Below are 22,198 nucleotides of genomic sequence, written 5' to 3'. Positions count from 1 at the left end.
AACGAATTTATAGAAAAGAAATCGAGCGGTCGTTAAACCGTTTAATCGTCGTTCGCAATATTGTACATTTATTAAAAGTAACCTCCGATACTCGTACGTACGCGGTACCGCCTTGACAAAAGTTTCAAAACAAAGTTAATCTTTGAAAAAGAAAAAAGGAAACGAGAAAAAAAAAGTAAAAAACTTTGTTTCGTAATCGTTTACGATAAATGTCCAAAATGGTATTCGCTTATGTATGAATGTGTGTTATGGAACGCTGCCTTCCTCATTTTTACCAATGTATCTCTTAGCGACTAGATATTATATCGATATATTTATATGTGTACGTCAAAAAATGTATTTAAAGTGTATTACAAATGAATAATTGAGCTATTGACGGCTCGAGGCAACAGCGAGCTGCCGATAAGTCTGTACGAGTCACAAATCAAGTCTCTGTGTATTTTCTCCTTTCACAAAAAAATATATATATATATAAACGTGTGTGTTCACGATCGACAATATATTATTATATTTATCATAAAGAATGTAACTTATGCACCCACGTGCTAATTTCTTTGTCCATGATAAATTTTGTCCACTGATTAAAATCGTTTTGACTCTATTTTTTTTATTCGTAAATTTACGAAAAGAATTCCATTTTATTTTTTTCTCCTGCTCTTTGAAAATTTCACTTATTTCTTAATCTACAACGTAATACTCGAATGGTACATAACTCTAATTTATTGCTGGGATAGGACGCGCACCGGGTTGTCTCCGGAATATCCTCAGATACCCAATCTTTCATTCATTTTTTTTTTTCTCTTTCATGCATCGCGAAATTTCGCTCTTATTCTCAGACACGCAATATTGGAATTCGAGCTCCAGTATTCCTCCAAGTTTCACCTTCCCTCTCACCTACTACCGAACAAACGCAGATCGAGCTTCAACACAACTTCGCCGCGCTCAACCTCACGCAGTTTTATTCTTTTTTGTATCGGACCGCACGCGTCTTTGCTGTCTCGCATTATGTCCGCGACACGAATTTCAGCTCGGCCCAGGAAATCTGTAGTCAAAAACAAACGAATTGCTATTATTTTTTGTGGCAAATAATAATGTACGAATTCAACATGCAATTAAACTGAGTCAATCGGCTGGATCGTTGAATTGGATCTAGTTTCAAAGGAGAACCAAATAACAAACTCAATATCGAGTTTGTTATTTCTGTAACTCAAAAACTACGAGACTCTCATTACGATTGACTCTTTTTCGAGAGCGTCTCAAGTCGGTGCGATTTAAAATAATTTAATTTCAATGGACACGATTCGTTTCATTGTAGATTTTTCTCTAAGCAGAAAAATATTTTATTGCTATTGATCAGTATTTGGAGATTCGACGCGAATGATTGTGAGAATTTGCATTATTAAAAATAAAAGGAGTACTAAAACTTGAATTTTTTTAACACTAATTCTTTCATTTTGGAAATAGAATCGTTGTGATAACTTACCGTCCGGACTGTAATAGCCTTTGTCAAAAACTGTGATGCAAAGAGTATCCTCGATAAGATCCTTAACTTGGAACTGCATCGATGCATCCCAAAGGGGACAATCCGTTCCAGGAACAACGCTCGTTCTCTCCTCCTGCGATCCCATCGAGACTTTGCAGAATGCGTTACACTTACCTGAGCCAGAATACAAGATTTTTTGAGCAAAAAATAATAAAGGCATAGAAAAATTAAGATCCCCATGAAAAAAAAATTGACAAAAATAATAACAAGGAAATTGGAATGAATTATTGGAAGAGAACAAATCCTACTGCAGAGACAAAATTTCTGATTTTTTAAAGAAACGTTTTGACTCAGCCATGACACTAAAAAAATCATTCGCTGTTAGTTGCAACGTGCAAGCCTGCATTATAGAGTGCGATTACCAAAACAATCAAGTTAGAGTCCACGAATAACGTTAGTAATGAGTCACATTCGTTTGTTAGTACATTTTCTTTGTTATTACCGAATGGCTCATTTCTTCGGTATCTATTTAACGTGTGTATATTGTTAATAGTCGCAGAACGTCGTAGCAGTTTATAAAATCGGCGATCAAGGCTCATCGTTCCGTTAGTGTTAATATTTTTTGGAATATCTAATTCTTCAGCCTCGACAACAACGAGTCTAAGACAGCCTTTCGGGGGTCTCCTGCGAACTACAAGCATGCAATAAAATTTTGTTAATAAACGTGCATTCCTCAACAATCGTTTTTTTTCTAACTCATTAGTAATACAAAAAAAAATGTGAAAATATAAATTTATTCTACAGGATCAATTTTTCTCGTTATTTATCCGATTGAAAGTGCAGTCGACCGAAAAACTAACTTATTTTCTCTTCATCCCGTGCTCCTATGATATGCTAACACATGCGACAAGCAAAGCAAAGCTCAGTGACGTTCAACGAACACAACACTATTTTCCAAGCCCCACGATGATGATAAGCTTACCAACTGCAGGAGCTGTTTTCAAACTGTAACCTTGGAGCACTGTTACGAGGATTCGACCACACGCTCCAAACTGTGCCTGTTCTGTTTTTTTTTCCACATACACAACGTTATTTATCAACAATCATATCGAAGAAGGAACTTTTGGCACTACCGAAAAATATTGTACTTCAACGGTGTCTAAACGTCTAAAATTAAAATTCTATGAAACTCACGAAAAATGTAGCAAGTGTATGACGATTCTCGAGGGAAATAAATCCAAAATTAGTTAAATTGCCTATAAATTTATGAAATAATTTTTGAAAATTAATCCTTGGACAAAAACTCGACGATTTTCACAATGAAACAATATTCCTCTGTTTGAAAGTCAGCAAATTTTTATGGACGAATATCGTAGCAAAAATGAATATCCATTTTGTCATGGAAGCAATTGGACTCACTCGAACGCTGCCTCTGCAAGAGATTCTTCTCATATTTGGCAAACTGTTTCCTCGCTTCGGTAATTCTTTTGGTCCACAGTGAGCATTCGCCGGTAGAAGGTGCCAGCAGAATAATCGGTCTTTTCGAGTCACAAAGTCTCAACGTCCGCAGTGAGTTTTCCATCGTTTCGTGGCCACTTCCGCTCGCATCGGATTCTCCAAGAATCGAGAGTTCGTTCAAAAATATCGGCTGAAAAATGACAAAAATTATGATTTTCTTTTCACTCAATACAGGAAGAGATTCTGCTTGAATTTCAAATAAAAAATCATGATGATTGAGTCGACGATGAGAGGAATTATTCACAAATGACTGCACTCATAGAAGCTCACTTTTCTGTACAGTTTGAATCGAGAATGTTCGTTCCGTTCGAACGAAAATTGTTGTCCACTTGGCAGTGATTTTAGCGGTTGAGCAAACAGGAGGAAATCGTTGGTGAGGAAAGCCACGAGCTCTTTTCCACTTTTCGCCTGCAAATATTTCGATCCAAGAAGTAAACAGTAAAAACTTATTCGAAACAAAGCGAGAAACGCCTAGATTTCAATTTACTTTGTGTAAAACGCCGTAGTGCAATAATTTGCGGGGTCCAGCTGAGTTCGTGATGGAATTAAAAACCAATTGTTCTTCGAGGCCATCGTCACAGGAAACGTGGCTCTGAAGCCACTCCAGGCGATCGCTGTTTTCTTTTTCTCTTACGCCTTCGTTGACTTGAGTACAAAATTCTTCGGCCTTTGCCAGAGCTTCTTGCAAATACTGTCGATCAGGATGATCGACGGGAGTGTGTTCCATAATCTGAAGTGAAAAACGCATTATTTAACCTCTGATCAAATGAAAGTTCTATTTTTCCTCCTCATGAGGATTTTCACGATAAAATTGGCTTGACAACTTGGAAAATATTATCAAGTTGACGAACCTTATTAATAATGAGAGGATATTTGGTGATTCGTTGCATTGGTTTGATGAGAAAAGACGACAGTGGCATTCCCTTTGTCCTTGGATCCTGTTGACAGGCCTGAGCAACGGCAACGAACTCTGGTGAAGTTTCAGTCAATTTTTGGAGATAGTGAGCGGCCGATATTTGGCAACTGCAGAATCGAATGTACGCCGACATTCGTGGAATCTTCAAGTGGAAAAATAAAAGAAACGATGAGACCATCAAAACTCATGTCCATTGTCATTTTCTAACGTGTAAAACTTCTACTGACGTTTTCACATAGAATATCGCCGATCATTCTGACGATTTCACCCTCGCTGTTGTCTCGTCTTATCCTGAGAGTTCTATGTGCAAAAAATTAGAATTAAAATCTTCAATTGAGAAATTATGTGAAAATTAGTCAAAAAAATGAATAGAATAACAAATTACCTCAAGAAATTATCATTGCAAGCAATGATGTCTCTCCAATTGACGAAAATCCTTTCGACCTCGTCGACCGTGAGGACCAAGCTCTGAAGGAGTGGTTTCTCGAAAACCTTGATATGCCAAATTCTCAAAAAATGAATATCCAAACCGGAGATGAATTCCAAAAATGAATAAAAAGAAAACAAAAGACTGAAAGTACCTCGTGAACGAGTCTCATGTCTTCGATATAAGCCTGTTCGGTAGCGATAAGTTCCTTGATGTAATCCTGTCGTTTTCTCTCGGACGGTTCGAGCCTCGACATCACGAATTCGTTGCTGACTTCACTTGCTGTACACAAAACCCACACACATGCTTCTTTACGACTTCGATATCGAGACAATAAAACACTTACCGAGTATAAAAACTCCTCGATAAGGGAGGCGAGTAAATATTGAAACTTCGACGGCCTTGAAACTCGTCCCAAAATAAAATAAAAGTAGATTTAAAAAAAAGAGAAATTCCTCCAAAATTACAAGCCTTTTATATCAAACAAAATTTCCTGAGTAGAAAAAGACAAAAAAACTCACGAAGACAGACAACGTTTCGTCGATAAAAAAAAAAAAGGTGAAAAATGAGACGAGACCGAATTTTCGAGCGATTTTTTCGATCAGACGTGAACATAATAAACAAAGAACCAGCATCCATTCAAACAAATAAAATGAATATTCATACATGAGCATATGTATGAATTTGAAAATACACCATAATTTCGTTATTTTCTTGTTGTTCTTTCGTAAAACACAATAATTTGTGTATATGCGGCTTTTTTTTTATTGAGAATCCGACGATACAAGGACAAACGACAAACGTACGTATAGTTTATTTTTTTTTTTGTTTTCTTTTTGCAATTGTAACAACGTTAGGAAAAATAAGAGCGTGGCGCAAAACAATAAATAAATGGAATAAAAAAAAACAAACAAACAGTATTGTCTACGTGGGACAAACTTCTCTTCGGCTACAATGATCAACGTTGTATTAATGCTTATAGAACAATATAGACTCTCTCTGTGTTCTACAGTTTAATTTCGAAGCGCAATATAGCTATAAAGGTAGCGGACCCATATATGTATGATTTTCATGTAAATCGTCACTAAAATCATTGAAAAAACTTGAATTAAAATCTCAAGCTGGGATAATAGCATTTCGTTAATTCTAGCTTTCGTCGTTGATGCGTTGTGCGCTCCGCGAAACATTGATAGATCATATTTGGTTTATTTCTGTGTTTTTTTGGTTCTTTTTTTTTTTAATTTTTCTTTTCTTCTTTTATTTCGTTACGACCATGGGATCCAGAGAGATGTGAAAGTGTTTTTATATGCGTTGGATATATACGGGTATTACAATGATTCGGAGAGGTGAGCATGTGTATATATATGTGGATAAATATTATAATTTGTCCTTTTTTATTCCTTAAATTCGCTTCGAAAATGTTGTCTGGTCAATAAGACTTTCTCATCGATTAAATAACTATTCAATATGTCCCACCACATTCTTTCGCTTTTCCTCCCTCTCTCATTTCTGTCTTGAGATACTAGCATCTAAATATATAACTATATATATATTCTTAGTCAGTACAGACAGATGGAGATCGTCGAAATGGAACAAATCATTGTGTGATTCCTCTCTGTATCTTTTTTTCATGATTATGCTATCTATTTACGTTCCTTTTTTTTGTTTCTTTCTTCCTTTTCTTTTTTATATCTTGTATATATAACTTTTGCAATAACAAATAATTTTTCTCTCTAGCGTTTCAACGATATATCGTGTACGAAGGTCGTGTGTATCAGCATTTTCATTTTTAACTGCTTTCATATTTTCGTTTCGTTTCGTTTGTTTCTTTTTTTCCCACTTTTATTTTCGTCACATATGATAATGATGTATATATATATATATATTTATTTCTTCTCGTATTAGGCCACACAATCGACGGATATCCGAGTATTACACAGAAAACATGCCCCATACATTCGTATACACCGAAAGAGAAAGAGAGGAGAGAGAGAGAGAGAGAGAGAGAGAAATTGGAAGAGAGAAAGAGAGAGAAAAGCAGAGATCCTAAATTTTCTCACCCACCGAATTTTCGTTATTCCGCTTTTTATTTTCTTCTCTTTTCTGAGAGGGGGGGGGAGAGAGAAGAAGGGGCTCGAGACTACGCGAAACACACACGATCGTACTTATCAATAACATTAAAACTATTTCAAGATAAACGACAGATCTGCGGTTCAACGAGAGATTCGTATTATATTTTTGTTCGTTAACCAAACGCTTTTCGTCCTTACTTGACTAGCAGTTTATCATGAAAAATAAAATAAAACAACAAAAACAATATATCAATGAGAATAACAATGCTTACTCGTGTGGTTTCTATCGTTCTCGATACTTTGAACAGTTTTGTTTACTTTTTTTCCAACCACAAGGTACTCGTAGAGGGAAGACCGCAGGGCTGCTTATCGATTCACTCAAGTTTTCTTAACGTTTTTTTTTCCTTTTTTTTGTTCCTCATTCATTCCTCCTCTATGCTCGGTGATAAATATTCAACTAAGTTTGCGTTTATTCCTCCATTATATAACACATTTATATATGCCTGTAATATTTATCATATATACACAATCGAGACCTGGCTATAATTCGCACTGTTTTTTTCATACCTAGGACAATTTCTTCGATCTTCGCTACAGATTCTTTCCCCTGCCCCTACACCCCCCCCCCCCCCCGCCCCCGCCCCGCCGCCCTCTCTCGTCTATGCCATTTAACTCACAATTTATTGATTTTTTTTCTCTCCATTTTTAAATATTTATCGACACACACGCACACACACGCGCTGAGTCTCGGCCGTTGACACTTGTCGTTGTGGGGTTCCTTCGTAACGAGGATGACTCTTTAACACTCTTTTTTTTTCTTGTGTTTTTTTTTTCAAATGTTTCATTCTTTTCTCGTTTAACCGAACGAGTGCAAACGTTTATTCGTTTATTTTTGTTCGTTTTTGTTTATTTTTTGGTTTGTTGATGCGATGAATTGCTGCTACCCTTATGCTGCGTGTCAAGTAGAGGCGAAAGTTTACAATTAGTCGAGAAAGAGAAACAGAGACTGCCTACGAAACACACTGTGCGAATTTTCACATTTTTCGCTTTTTTTCTTTCTTTCTTTCTTTTTGACATATAACGGTAAGAGGGTGAAGATAAAACACACAGTGTGCATCAGGCTTTTTTTCAATAAGTATACATTCACATGTGCATCAAATGGTTACAGATCTGTCGCAGAATGTCAACGTTATTTTTTGTCTTGCCTTTTGTCTACTATGGAACGGGCTTTGAGAAACTCGGCTCGAACCTTAGGAAATGAATTCGCAAAGATTTGCAAAGTCCAACTGATTTTTCGAAGGAAATTGATTGAAAGAAGTTTTACGAGCGCTCACTTATTGGTTTGCCCATCTACGAATTTCTTCTTGAATAATTTATGCTTGAGACGATGCACCATTGTTACGGAAAAAATAGCTTTTCCGTAATAATTTGCATTCTTTTCTAGTCATCGTCAAGTTAAATAAATTATATTCTCGCGAGTTTGTGCACGCATTACTCCCAATCTTATTCGTCCAGATGTTCTCAAAGTACTTTCCCACGATTAACAGATGTTTTGACGCGATGTTTCGTTTTATTTCTATTTAATTTAAGCTTCTTTTATTTTGTACTCACACATGGGGGTGACGTAGTTGCTGGGGAAAATTCCGGATATTCCGTTCATCGTGCCTCGCCACCAAGCCTCCTCCTCTTTCGCCAACACTGTTATAACGTCCCCTTTCTCGAAACTCAACTCGTCCTCGTTTTGAGCCTGGTGCGGATATAGTGCCATGACACGTTCTGAAAAAATTTGAAAATTTGTAAATCAAAAACAGAAAACTTTGCTCTCGAATTCGAATAGCACCGAATAATTTCTCTTCAATGTTCTGCCCGCTGATTGAAGATCCATAATAGAAATGTTGATTGAAAATATAAGGTTGTTACTTTTGTTGATTTATTTTATTTTTAACCAAATCAATTTTCCTCCATTTTGCTTGAAGGGTTTGCAAAAAATTCTACAATTACTGACCAACGTTCGGATCTGTGGGCGAATCCTGATAGCCGTGAGACACCGGAGTGCTGCGATTGCTGCTGCTGGTCAAAGGCTTCACGTAAGAAGCCGGGAACCAACCGATTTGTCTCTTTTTACCTCGTGCCTAACGAAGAAATAAATGAACGATAAATACCGAGAATCCGACAACGAAGCAATGAATTTTCGGAATGAAATATTCGTTGCAAAAAGTTTATTCACCTGTAATTCACCCTCCCACCAACCGGTGTCGGTTTTCTTTCGAATCATGATCAATTGTCCTCTCTGAAGATCCAGTTGTTCAGCGCTGGTGGCCTGATATGGAGCGATCACTTGAACGATTTCTGGTTTCCTTCCGCGCGCCTGCTCCAAAAAAGCGAACAAAACGAATGAGTTCCAAGTGTATCATACAAAACGAAAAAAAAAACATTTGAAAACTCGATGGTTGAGAACATCGAAGAACTTGCATTATTTCGACTCAGGCAACAATACTTCGTTGATGATTGAGAAGAAAAAATGATCAACTGCGGTAGCTTAAATAAAATATTAATAAGGAACCGTTGAAAAGAAATGTGAGATTCTTAAAAGTAACAGATTATTGAACGTAGATACAGATGAACATGGACAAAAAAGAGAAACTAGAAAAATCCCCACAATTTCCGAACCCACGAAATCTCAGTAGTGTGAAAAAATAGTAAATGGATCGTCGTGGATGGAAAAACGTGCAAACGACGAGCTCAAAATCGACGAATTGCTATTCGTTTCCAACACAGGCAAAACGATAATTTGCTCATGAAAACAAATGTAAAAAATAATAAAATATTTTTACAAAATAACAGCATATCGAATGCGAATAAATACAAATGATTATGTACAAACGTTTATGAACAATCGTTCATAAAGAAGCGAAGAAACCTCAAGATTGTCAGACACAAAACTTATGGGGATGGAAGTTTCATATTTTCTATTCGAATTTTCTACTTCAACGAATGAGATGTACAAAAGTTGAGAGGACATCGGATGATTCAAGCCATGATAAAAGTGGTTGTCGAGGATTGCCAATGTGCGTAAAGTAACGTCGGTGGTTTATTTATTTTTTTTTCATTGTTTCTTGTTATTTTCGGGAGACAACGTCAAGCGATACCTTGTAGTACTGTGGCAGCGAGCAGTGGGATATGAGGCAGCGGAGATGAACGTCAGTCGAGTAGCAGCATCCGAGAATTGTTGGCACATCCACCATTCGATTAGAGTCACCGGTTTTTTGCGTTCGTTTTGTTTTTTAGTTTAATAAAATGAGCGAGATTGATTTGCATGGAGAAATAAAAATTAGCATTGCGCTACGAAATATTTAAAGCTGAACATTTTATTGCTCATTGATTCAACAAACGCGTAGAAAAAAATTCACTCCTGAGACTTTAAAAGCTTCAAATTTGAAAATAGTTTCAACGACTGTCGTAGAATGGACAAATTCAGTCAACTGAAGTAAAATTTTGGTACGAATGACTTGAGAATCATTCGTTTTTTATTGATAATTTGACAAACTTCAAGTTTGCAAAACGTTTTGAAGGGAAATTCGAGTTGTAAGATGTCGACAAATCCATCTCGCTCTTTCAGTGGCACAAAAACATTGAAAGTGAAGAAAAACAATACACTGAGGGGTGGAATCGTTTACCTGTCAGTTTCCATACAAACATCGATCTAAACTGCCACTTTGTTGACATTCAGAGTGAAAAAACATCAGAAGTCTTTATTTCTGTGGTAGGGAGGGGATCAGAGTTGAAACAAAACGTTCTGTGAATCTACTGTAGGAGGAGGAAGAAGGGCGAGAGAAACACGATCAACACCGAGATCCAACGAGGCGAAAAAGGGGCTTAAATTGGTAAACAGTGAATAATAACGAAACGAGGATAAAATGATTGGTTTTTGTCGTTATCGAGTGCTTTACCTGCTGCGATTGCATCGCCGAGAAATCTGGAAGCTCGGCTCTGTCCTCGGCCGCGGCTCGTTCGTCTTCGAGCTGTTCGGCCGTTTTTTCCACCGGCTAAAACGACACAATAAAATGCGCACACGCGTCTAGCTTACTCTAAAATTTAACCGAGCGCCTCCTCCCTTTTTTCCTTTTCGTTAACAATCGATTCAAATTATCAGCTGCGGCAATACTAATCTACAGCAAAATCCAGGCCGGTTAATCGTACGTTAGCTCTTGTACAACCAAAATGTTACTCCGACATTAGAAAAACGTATGGGAAAAAAATGATCCCGCTCGTTTTTGGACGGAAAAACAAATTTATCATTCATCAATGCTGAAACTACGTACCGGGGTCGCTTGAGCTGAGGTCACAGGCGCGGCCGTTACATTTGACACCTCTTTGTTTATGGCCGCATCTTCGGTAATTTGCTGCAAAAAAAAATCGATTTTTCTCATAACTACTGATTGAATTGTACATGAAAGACATGAAAAAATAATGCGATGCGATTGGAAAAAAAATTCATAACAGATTTTTATACCAATAGTGCGTTTTGGTACTTTGGTAGAAAGTGAGCTCAAGGCAATTGTAAAATAAACTTCGACTCGAAATTATTTCTCTCAAATACTGATTCTCACCTGACTAACAGCGGTGTCGCACATTCCGACGTAATTTGATGGGAAGAATCCACTGCGATCGCCTATCGTGCCGGTCCACCATTGTCCATCTTTTTTCATGACGTTGATGATTTCACCCTCGTTGAAGCTGAGATCGTCGGGCTCGTTGGAGGCATATTGATAAAGAGCTACGTAATAATCTCCCGATTGTGATGGGACCGAGGCACCGGTTGCAGAATTATCGAGACCGTTCGTCGTCGTCGTCGTCGTCGTCGTCGTTGGTGCCGAACTCGCGGCAGCGCTCACTTTCACGTAAGATTTTGGGAACCAGCCTTTTGTACCGGTCACGGATTCCCCGTACCACCAATCGTCCTGAAAAAAAAATTGGCACTTAGGCGTGAGTTTGGAATATCAAGTATCTTAGCATAATTTTTTTCCATAAGTCTATTTCATTTGAAGGAAATTTCGTGAATTACTGTCACAAACGTTAGATAAAAGTTGTTCAATTTGCAATTCATTTTTATGCTACTTTTCGTGGTGAAACGAATCCATTTTCCTTTGAAAATTCAGGTCAAAATAATACCTGCTGTTCCTGAACAGTTATAAGATCGCCCTTGCTGAAAGTCAAATGTTGAGGATTGCTCGGCCGATACTGGTACAAAGTCGTTGCTTGGAAATTGCAAGGTGTACCGAAACCCAGCGTTGGGACGACGGTATCAACCACGGGACCTTCACCGCCCAGAGAACCCGCTTCGGATACATTTTCCGGCACTTCGGCAATTTCCCTGCAAATAATAATATATTAGCAGGAATAGAGGAAAACAAAAAATGTAGGACAGTATTCGCAAGGTCCAAAAAACCAAGAATAGAATACCGCCCGGATATTTTGGAAGCTTTGAGAATGCGTCTCTTAAAATAACTTTGGTTTTTCCGCAAAAACATTCGGTTGTCAATGAAATTGAAAATTTTTATAATGAAAAGGTTCCATGAGCTGTTGTAGTTTCGGTAGAATTCCAATACAAGCAGGATGTGAGCAACTCTTGAATTTTTTAGACAATTTATTTTTAAAGGATGACGCCCGGGAATAAAGAGATTTTTGGAAAATCGAATTATATCGACGTATGCGCGGTGCAAAAACTCACTCGAGAGGTCTTTTTTCGAGACTGTCCTGTTGGCTGAAAGATTTCGTGACTCCGGTTCCAGGATCAACGGGCTCGACATAAGCTTCCGGGAACCAACCAGTATGACCTCGAATTTCGCCCGCCATCCAACCAGGCTCTTGATTTTGAACTGGTGGTACCTGCAAGTAACCATGCGATTTATAAAAAATGCAAAATTTCCTCGAAATGAGTTGTGCAAAAATGTAGCCCTTTGCTCTTCCCCCTTTTTCAGTTCTTTATACCTAAACAATTCATAAATGGAAATTTTTGTGCGATTTCGATAAACTCATCATCAATCGAAAACTCACCAAAATGATATCGCCGGGCTGGAACGATATTTCTTCATCGTTGCGAGCAACGAATTCATAGAGAGCACGATATTTGACAACCCCAGAGGGAACATCCTCGACATTGGTAGTAGTGTCATCGACTGGCCACGCTTCGTTGCTCGTGGCAGTTGTCTGTGCATCGGCCGATTCCCAGGCACTCTCGGTCCACGCAGCGTTGGCGTAATCAACCCCACCGGAGTTCTCCACAGCTTGTCTCAACTCGAGGATTTTAAGCCTTTTAGTGTCGAAGGTGTTGTACAATTGTTTGCACTCGAGGCTCAAATTTTTCATACGATTTCTAACGTCATCAAGTTGTCCATTATTGTTAGCAATATCAGCCATTTTTTCGTCCATTTGTTGTTGCAAGTCGGCTATTTTGTCGCGCATTTGTTTGAGCTGAATTTGTTTATTGGCGAAAGCCATTCGCATGGCTTCTTGACCAGCGGAGTCGTTGGCAGCGTTGATTTTATTTTTCGCTTCGATTCTCGCTTTCTCCTGACTCAGGGCAAGGAGCCGCTGATTTTGTTCGCGAAGTTTATTCTTAAGGGCTGCCATGTCTTGGAGTTGAGTATCCCGGGTTGAGCGCATTCCGTCTATCGTTGTTTTGACTCCGGAAACGCCGACTCTCGTATCGCAAATTTTTTGTGAAAGTTCTTTGACTTTGTCGTTCAGAGTGCCGAGCTCAATGCCCAGCGACAAATTTTTCGCTTTCAATTTGAGCAGTATGTCTTGTTCTTTTTGTCGTTGATCCTGCAATTCTTGGGACTTTTGAGTTTCCCACTCAAGCTGTCGTTGCCTCTCCATCTCCTTGCGCGCCGCTTCTCTCTGCTCTTGAGCACGTTTGCGCTGTTCTTCTTTCTCCTGTTCGATTTCCCGTTGACGCAACATCTGCTTCTCGATTTCCGCCTGTCTACGACGCTCCTGTTCCAATCGTATTTTCTCCTGTTTCTCCGCTTCATCTCGTTCCTTGCGCTCTCTTTCGGCCTGCTCTTTTTGCTGGATTTCCAAAAGTGCTTTCCGGCGACGCTCCAACTCGGCTTGACCCTTTTCAAAGTTTTCTTTTCTCTTATCCTCGAACGAGGTCTGCGGCATTCCCGCCAAAGGATCAATGCTTTCCGGCATTCCTTGAGAAGAAACGCTGCTCTGACGCTGGCGACGAAACGTCGGCGGGACCAAATCGACCGGCAAAGCCGCCGGTATCGTTTCACCCGCTTTTGCCATGTCACACAAATGCATCGCTAATACAAACTCCTCGCAACCGAGACGACCGTCGGAATCCATGTCCGACAAGGCCCATATCTGCGCCAGTATCGCCTGAGATAATTGTGACTGTACCATTATGTTCCTCGCTTGCGGACCCGACAGATAACCCGATCTCGTTCTGTCCCACGTGTTGAAAAGCTGCGTATATTTCAACTTGGTCTGATGCGGCACCGACCACTCCAAAGCCTGAGGCGAACCCATCGAATGTTGGGAATGCTGACTGTGTTGCGAATCTATCGATCCTACTCGATCTATACTGGGCGGTCGTGCCGTTGTGCTCAGTGGCGAACTCGTCGATACTGGAGTATTCATGCTTATTCCACCATTCGCCGCCGCTACCTGATTCAATGGTACTGCTCCCATCGGCGCTATTCCATTTGCTAAAAACAACAACATCAACAGGTACAAATCAATATTTTATTCCTTAAATGCTACTTCTAGTATTTTTTTCAAATAATTGCCAATATTTTTTCGAGAATTCAATTGATTTCATTAACAATTTTTCCAACAAAAGTCTCAGTGATACTTTTAAACCGTTGAAACTTTTCTCAACAAATTCATTTCGTTCAAAAAATGAAACTACGCGAGCCGCACCGGCGATCAAATTTTTTTATTCATGGATGAGAAAACCCGAAAAGTTTATTCAGCAGTTTGAGATTTTTTCGGTTTCTTATTCTTCGATTTATAAAGGCTTATGAATATAATAATCGTTAAAAATGCTTCCAGAAACATGTGAAAGAATCTACAATTTGCAGTAGGGAATCCTTGAGCAGCGAAATTTCCCAAAGTTTCAGCGCATTTGAAAGAACCAAAGTTTTTAGGGACACAAAAATCGGGCTCAAGTTAATCGACAAATCGTTCTCGAAGGCTTTTTTATCGAACAATTTTTTCGAATTTTAACGTTTCGTCCATTAATAATATTTCAATGATGCAAAAATCATACTCGGTGGAATGACTGGAATCGCTGGAATCGACGGCACGACTCCGGGCACTGCAGCGATGGGAGGGACGACGCTTCCAGCAAAAGGTTGCATCACTGGCACGGGAGCAGCCGGATGTCCCATGCCGAAAGCTGCGATCGGCGTAGGATTCGTGTTCAACGGAGCGACCGGTGCGATCGGCTGGACCCCTGTGTTTCAAGCATTCACAAAAATGTCAATTACTCGTATACAATAAAATAAAATAAAAGCATTGCAAACGGCGAACAGATATTTTAGCAACTCGGAGCAAAATCCAAAATATTTAGAGTGGGGGGCGCACAAATTCAATGCTTTTGACACTCAGGAAAAGAATCATTTTCTAGCCTAAAATATGGGAAATCCTTGCTGGGTTATTTGAACAAAAACGAAATAACTTTTGGCATACAGCAATCAAGCGACTGGCTTCATACTTCTATAATGTATACCTGCATTTTGATAATCAACTGAACAATCAGGAAATCATTAAAATGTTATCAAACAAAAATTGATGGATAATGAAATACTAAGTTTGTATTATTCCCATGTAACGATCATTGGAGTGAACCAGAGTGATCTCGGTACGGTATCAAAAGTTTCAAGTGTGAAACAGTTTTATTAGCAAACGGTGAATAACCAACACAAAGCACACGTTTAGAAAGCGAGCCGGCGTAAGATTCATGGAAATTAGCAAATTGTAAAGAGTGTTGCGTCAAGTGAGAGAGTATGATTGTGTCGTGGTGTACCTTCGGAGAAGGCAAGATCGAGCAAATCTGTAAGTAGAGAAACAATAGAATTATGAAATGAGAATAATAAGATAAAATGAAGATTGTTCGATAAGACATAAGAGCATGGAGGAGAATCAGGCGATGCGATTAAATGGTGTTCGTGTGGACTCTGAAGTGTAGGAATTTTATTATCAATCCGGATTTTCTAGGGACCAACATATTCCCCCGATATCAGAGATAATCGTTGCATAATCGTTATCGCGATTTCATTTGATAACGAGGGCCGAGAGGGGTGAACGTAGAAGGAAGAGGAGAAACATTCTCTCACCCATCGTCGATGTCAAAGTTATCGGTTGAGCCGGCCCAACTGGAGCGCCACTCCCGGCTACCGGGCTGTTCGGGAATGAAGGGGGCGCCGGTTTTGGCGGCGGTCCGCCACTCGTCGCGACAAACGAAGCCCCTGTAACGCCGTTTACTTATCTCAGATACTCCAGACTTCCCAAGAGTTTTTAGATTTTATCCGCTCGATCAACCGACCAAATATTTTCGCTCTTTCCGGTTGTGAAATACCATCGAATCCCCTCACAATCTGGTCTATAGAAACTTGAAATTTATTTTCAAACTATCTCGTAAAAAGCCTCATTTTTCGAGCGATCGAAATTCTGAGAATCAGATTAGAAGAAAAATTGACAAAAATTCCGAATTCTTTGGCCCCGAATTTTTAAATAATGAATTTCCGTCAAGTTTTCAAGGCCGCAAAATTACTCAAATTTTAGTGAAATAATCGAACACTGAAATTCCGCAAAAATCAATATTTCCAGCGTGAATATTTGAATTACAATATTACCAAATTTACATGCAGTAGATGACGCAAGGGATTCTCGTAGAATGAACAAAAAAATCACACAACACTGTCAACACTACGAAAACCGGTTTTACGCGATTATCCAGTCGAGTGAGCATCATCGAGTGAAAAATTGATACCTAACGTACCAATATTTCCCGGCGGTGCGGGTCGTTGAGGTGGAGCAGCGACAACAGCTGGGGAATTCGTGTTTCCTTCGCCCAGCAAAGTTTAAAAAAAAAAAACAAAAAACAAAGTCCAATTCCGAATGAGATGAAAGTGAATTTGTTATTTGAAACACATTCAAGATAAATCACACACAAAAGAGTATTAGAAAAGGCGAATCATGAGTAAACTCAAGGTTACAACGAAGAAAAAAAAACATTTTAATGACAATGATGATAAATATAGTGACGGAAGACACGGAAACTGCACGTAGAACGATTCCTGCAACTTTCACAAAGACACGAAGCACAAACGAGAATGAAAATTACGATATAAAAAATCCTTTTGAAGAATGCAACGAATTTTCGTTTTTTTTCAGTCATTGTGTAGCTGGCCAATGAAATTGCAAAGAATATCATTGGGATTCGATTTTGTTGAGAAGAAAAATGAGTAAACGCAAAAAAACGATGGAAAGAAGGAAAAAATTCGTTGAATTCAGACAAAGCAGCTTCCAGCATCGTGTAAAAGTAAAAATAGATTGAAAAATGTAATTATAAATCTGAAAATACTTTTCGATGAAGAGCTTCTATTTAACAGTAACTCAGCATGCATTATTTTAGTCCCAGTCTGTGATATTTTGTCAAAGTTCTTTTTTCTTTGCATCAAAAGTTTCAATTCTCTTGTCAATACCCTCCCAACTTTTTCTCCGGATATCGGGCACGGACGCTAATTCCGGGTAATGATTAATGCATTGTTAAAAAACGAATGAAAAATTGTTCTGCAATTATAAATATATAAAAGACAAATAATTCTGTTGAAGGGAGGAGCAGGTTTTGCCATCATCGAATTATTCATTTACTGACTAAGGTAAAGAAAATGATTTTTCATTTTAAATTTCGAATGTGTATTCGTCCTGTTACTAATAGAAGAGAATAACGTTGTTATGATTATCTTGAGTAGAAGCATAAAATGTTTAGCTAAAAAGAGAAAATTTCAACGACGAAAAATTCATGTTAAAAGAAATGATTTGAAAAAGAGGAAACAGAAAAGCACGGCATGGTATCGAAGTTTGCAGCATTGGAAGGCTGCAATTTCGTATGGATTGAACCAATGATTCCTTCATTCCGTCCAAAATCGCAAGTTTTAAATGCAAATTAATTTGTTGAAAATTAAAAAAGATTTGCAAGTCAATGAATTTTTTCATGCTAAGAGTATAAAAATATTTCTTGATGCTTCCGAAAAGCCTCCAAGAAGTTTAGTAGTCAAAAATTGCAAAGACATCGACGAAACTACAGAAAAAGAGACGAGACTCGAAGCGTTCCAATTTTACAGACTCGAAGATCACAGCAGCGTGACACAAAAAGAAGTACAAAAAAGAGAAACGAAAGAAGGGATTAAAGAGTGTGACATACCCATAAAAGGGGGTGCAGGGCGAGCGGGTGGCTTTGACGATGTGTTTGTAGCTGTCGCGCTCTGTCTATATTGTGACGAAGCTGTGTCGTGTAAATTCGAACAGAGTAAATGCAGCAATTTTTACTTTTTTTGTTCTCGTCTATTTCTTTTGTTATTTTTCTAAATATTCCTTCATTACGACAGAAAGCTTATCGCTTTCGATATTGATTATCAGACCGGAAGTTAAAGTGGAACGCGAGAGTGTCGATAGTTAAGTTTCGCGAGGACGAGAACCTCGGAAATTTGTGACTGTAGAATTGAGGAATTTCTATTAAAGCGGACTCCGTCGTTGACTCACCCAGAGGAATTTGCATTGGTGGCACTGGTCTTGCCGGCTGAGGGGGCTGATTGGGTATTCCGCCTATTAGAGGCCTCGGTGATGAACTTGCCAGAGGTTGAGCTGGCAAAGCGTTCCCTAGGTTCACCAAAGATCCTAAACCTCCTTGGTTTTGTAATCCACTCCCGTTTGTTAGTGCTGCTTCATCTATAAAGACAAAATTCGTTGTAATTTTTCTCTCGATCAACCACACCCAGTTATTATTGAGTGTTTAATGGAGTTTAACGCATTGTTAGCTTGTATCTAAGAATTAGAGAAAATGAGTACAAACATTGATTGAGATTTGAAAAATATTTCATTGCGAGCAGATCCATTGCGCAAATACATAAAATTCATTGATTCAACGAATGAAACTCGATTTGAAATATTTTTAAGTGAATTTCAAGTCATTACACACCAGAAATGCTTTAAATTTAAAAATACTAAAAATTTCGTATTCCTCTTAACTCAAATTGAAAAAATGAAAAAACTAAATCTGATTCGTACTTGCTGCGATTGCTTTCAAGCTCTGGACTAAAGTTGGTGGAAGACTTTTGGGTATTTCCAGTCCCCGTAATTTGAGATGTATAAGTTTACAAGCTATACTGAATTCGTTGATATCCATTTTTCCATCTGCGTCGGTGTCTGAAAGTCCCCTTGAAACGCAAAAATGGAATCGTTCGTAACAAAACATGAATGCTACCGGAATGAACAGAAAATCGAAACGGAAAAAAAGAAAAACAGCGACAAAAACACAAATTGTTTGAAAAGTTACCATATTTGTCCAAGTATGGCAGGTGGCAGTTGTGATCGCAGAAGAAATCCTTTGGCTTGTTCACCCGTTACAACCCCTCCGATGGGTTTTAGAGCCTCAAACTGATCACGGTACATTGCTCTTTCCCTGGGCTGTACGATCCATGGATCCATACCTTGATTGAGCGATTCAATGAGGAGTTTTTTTTTATAGTAAAGAAAAACATTGCACAAAACTAAAATCAGATATTCAATGTAATTTTCGAAAAAAAATTTTACAATGAAAACAGTTGCATCTCTAGGCGTTGAAACAATGTATGTAGTTTAGAAATTTAAATATTTTTTAAACAGAATTTGTTATAGAAAACCTAAAAGATCCATAAAATGTCGATAAAAAATGTTTATATCTATGAAGCTCAATTTTTTGCAGTTCCGAGAGCACGTTATTTGTCTCGATCTTGCCTGTGATTCACGAGCCACGAGCTCAAAAATGTTCGTATACCATGACAGAAAAACAAGAATGAAACAATGTAAGATAAAAAGAAAAACAGAAAAAACATACCGGGTGCCGGTGGAAGAGCCATCCTGTGAGTTCAGTCGACCAGGTCGATCGTGATCGACGATAACTAATCTGCGAACGAGAAGCGTTTCATAGAATCGCTTTCGAGGTGAATAAGAGAGATATCAAATGTCAAAGTTTAAGGTTAGAAACGTCACAGCGCTGGTAGTGTCTCGCGTAACAGAGCTCCTGACATAAGTAACAATAAAATCTGCACCGACATCAAAATCTCGTTTATGAGCAAGCGCCCCACAGCAAAGAGCGAAATGTCACGCGAGGTGGAATTCGGAGAAAAAAAACCATGCGCCAAATATAGTGTAATAAAAAATAATGGTGACTCGTACTCGAGATTTGAATAAAAATAGCAAGAACAAGGCGAGCAGGTTATTGAATGAATGAAAAATTGAAAAATCGGGCGTTATTTATTAAATTGCGTGGTATTAAATATTTTGAACAATCGCGTTCCGATGGCGAAGAGACACGGGGAGGGTGGGAGGGAGGGGAGGGACTAGGCCGCCCTAGGTCCCTATTGACCCGATAAGCCAAGTCCCTGAGTATCGTACGAGTTCGCGGAAATTGATCGAAGAATAAGCGTTGTCGCGTGAACCTATAACTATACACTCATAAAATATCCATCTATATACGTATAAAAATAGATACAGCGATCGTACGGTACATATATATATATGTATGGACAATTCTTGTACAGATTTATAAATACATATATATATACACGTGATGTTTCTGTACTCGTAACACACTTGGAATTTTCTACACGCTATAGCTTGATAAGCAAGTGTGCGGTACACGCGAAAGCGCACGCCTGAAACTGAAGAGCATAAAGTACTTTTGTTCGAAGCCAAGGAAGCAACGGGTGTGCGCGTATTCTTTCTCAGGAATGAGGAAAAGAGGAACAGAGAAATGGGAGGAAACGATAAGACGGAAGGGTGGGGGAGAGAGCACTTTTTATCGTCTCGATCTCTTCTCCCTCTGATAAGACACAACACATTGCTTCATTATTTACAGCACACTACAAGCAAATCTCGTCATTCAAGCCTCCGCACCAATTGATTCTCCTTTCGGTCACTGCCCAAATGTCACACTACCATTCGAAATCGATTTTTGTTTTGTTATGATTTCACTCGGGTTAAAGTAACGATTACGGGCGAACGGTGCAGGGAAAAGCGCTTTCGTAGGTGAAAATGTTGTTCGTAGGTGAGAAGTCGCTATTAGTCGAGCCTGTCTTCAAGGGTAATTTGCCCGGAAATTGGACGACCACTCGAGATTTTCACGTGTGATTCGAGATTCCAAAGATTTTTTACAGAAATAGAAATAGCTTTGAGGATTTTGAAATATAAATATTCACTGCAGAATGTAACTCGTTTACAAGTTTAAAAGACCGAAACTATTTGTGAAGAATTTTACTCGAAGGGCTTTGATAAAATGAGGAAATTGATTTTTTATCGATTTTTTGTGACCAAACGTCGCCGGGAACTGCCCACTGGCACTGCCCAATTGGCCACCACCTATAATCACTACTGTACATCACCTAGATTCTTTTTCGCCCCCTTTCTTTTTTTTTCTCTCTTTTTCACGCTTGTTACATTCAACTCGAACAAGTGTTACCTACCGACGAGTTTTTATACGTGCACCTAGTTTAATTTAGAGCTTACAGCTACGGTGCAGTATTTAATATGAATTAAAACATACTACATCGATGAGTAATTTGTATGTTTTTGCTTTTTCGTTTTTCTTTTCAATGAAATTGACCACCGCGAATAAAAGTACGAATTTCGAACGCCAAGTGCCACTCGACTGTCACTGACATAAGCGTACGTACTGACACGCTCGATCGTATGACTCGGCTTGCTGCCGCTCCGGCTCCAGTGACGCTAGTGTCGCCCGCTTAGAAAATTTCGTCATTTTTCGGCAATCTCCGTCGGGAATCGATAAACAAAACTTCATCCAACTGGTCAAAGATGGCAGCGCTGAAAAAATCTCAGTCGATAAAACGGTTAACTGACGTCGTGCAATTCGAAAGAATGAGGATGAAATTGTTGTTCATCCCTTTCTGGTCATTCGGAACTCAATCTTCTACAGTGGAGAAATTCGAACTCGAAAAAACGTAGATATGAAAAAAACAAACGATAATTTCAAGCCTTCACAATTTTTTTAATTATCACAAATACTCTTGTTCTCAGAATACACTTATTGACAGAAAATCTATCTTCATTGAATGTTACAATAGTTTTCAGTTAACATTGATCACTCATCACCATTCGATTACAGACAATCAGGCTCATAAATGACACAATTTTTTCTAGCGATCCACGTCTCCTCGGAACATCTTCGTCTTGCTTATCCTTGATCAGTTTAATTATTCGTAGTATCGCCCCTCACGAAGCGACGTCTCGTTATTGTAGCGATTAAGCTACAAAGAACGTCAAGTTGACTAGCTGAAAGCGACGACACGGTGACTTAAATCTCAAGGGCAGCGAGGTCAATGTGCCGATTAACGTGCCACGTGTTATCTCGAGCATTTTTCATTGCCAACAAATGTTAAGGATTAACTCCCGAAAAGGCTTTTTTCGACGATACAAAATACCCTGTAGAATGAATTTTGAAGAGTACGACGATACATTTATACGGATACAGAGAGTGACATATA

General features: G+C 38.7%; 1 protein-coding gene across 12 annotated transcripts; it reads right to left on the bottom strand.

Annotated features, from left to right (window-relative positions):
• Positions 1-12: 12 nt before the first annotated feature.
• Positions 13-21,373, bottom strand: Dap160 (dynamin associated protein 160). 12 transcript variants are annotated; one of them, XM_043430885.1, is made up of 30 exons: positions 21,241-21,373; positions 19,534-19,602; positions 18,994-19,147; positions 18,726-18,874; positions 18,201-18,386; positions 17,863-17,943; positions 16,435-16,500; positions 15,770-15,901; positions 15,460-15,486; positions 14,701-14,886; positions 12,474-14,137; positions 12,148-12,305; positions 11,589-11,790; positions 11,027-11,377; positions 10,739-10,819; positions 10,367-10,462; positions 9,566-9,574; positions 8,644-8,784; positions 8,422-8,548; positions 8,028-8,192; positions 4,499-4,626; positions 4,303-4,409; positions 4,145-4,217; positions 3,853-4,059; positions 3,489-3,731; positions 3,272-3,409; positions 2,903-3,131; positions 2,466-2,546; positions 1,484-1,657; positions 13-1,042 (listed from the first exon to the last, which is right to left on the bottom strand). In XM_043430885.1, the coding sequence occupies exons 2-30, from the start codon at positions 19,553-19,555 to the stop codon at positions 891-893; spliced, it is 5,529 nt and encodes a 1,842-aa protein (XP_043286820.1). In that variant the 5' UTR covers positions 19,556-19,602; positions 21,241-21,373; the 3' UTR covers positions 13-890. The 12 variants fall into 12 exon arrangements, with proteins under 12 accessions (XP_043286820.1, XP_043286819.1, XP_043286821.1 ...); XM_043430884.1 differs by having other exon boundaries at positions 21,161-21,365; XM_043430886.1 differs by lacking the exon at positions 21,241-21,373 and adding an exon at positions 20,252-20,270.
• Positions 21,374-22,198: the final 825 nt, after the last annotated feature.

This window comes from Venturia canescens, chromosome 10 (assembly GCF_019457755.1).
Source record: "Venturia canescens isolate UGA chromosome 10, ASM1945775v1, whole genome shotgun sequence".
Classification (NCBI taxonomy): Eukaryota; Metazoa; Arthropoda; class Insecta; order Hymenoptera; family Ichneumonidae; genus Venturia; species Venturia canescens.
Note: the sequence above shows the minus strand (reverse complement) of the source record. Positions and strands in the feature narration are given on the sequence as shown.

What these genes read in the sequence shown, in the direction of transcription:
- Dap160 (XM_043430885.1), bottom strand. Translation starts at nt 19,555, where the DNA reads ATGGCTCTTCCACCGGCACCCG. An exon ending in CTTGAAAGCAATCGCAGCAA is followed by an intron (nt 18,387 to 18,725) that starts GTACGAATCAGA and finishes TTGTCTTTATAG; the next exon opens with ATGAAGCAGCACTAACAAAC. An exon ending in AGCCCGGCGATATCATTTTG is followed by an intron (nt 12,306 to 12,473) that starts GTGAGTTTTCGA and finishes GGTTACTTGCAG; the next exon opens with GTACCACCAGTTCAAAATCA.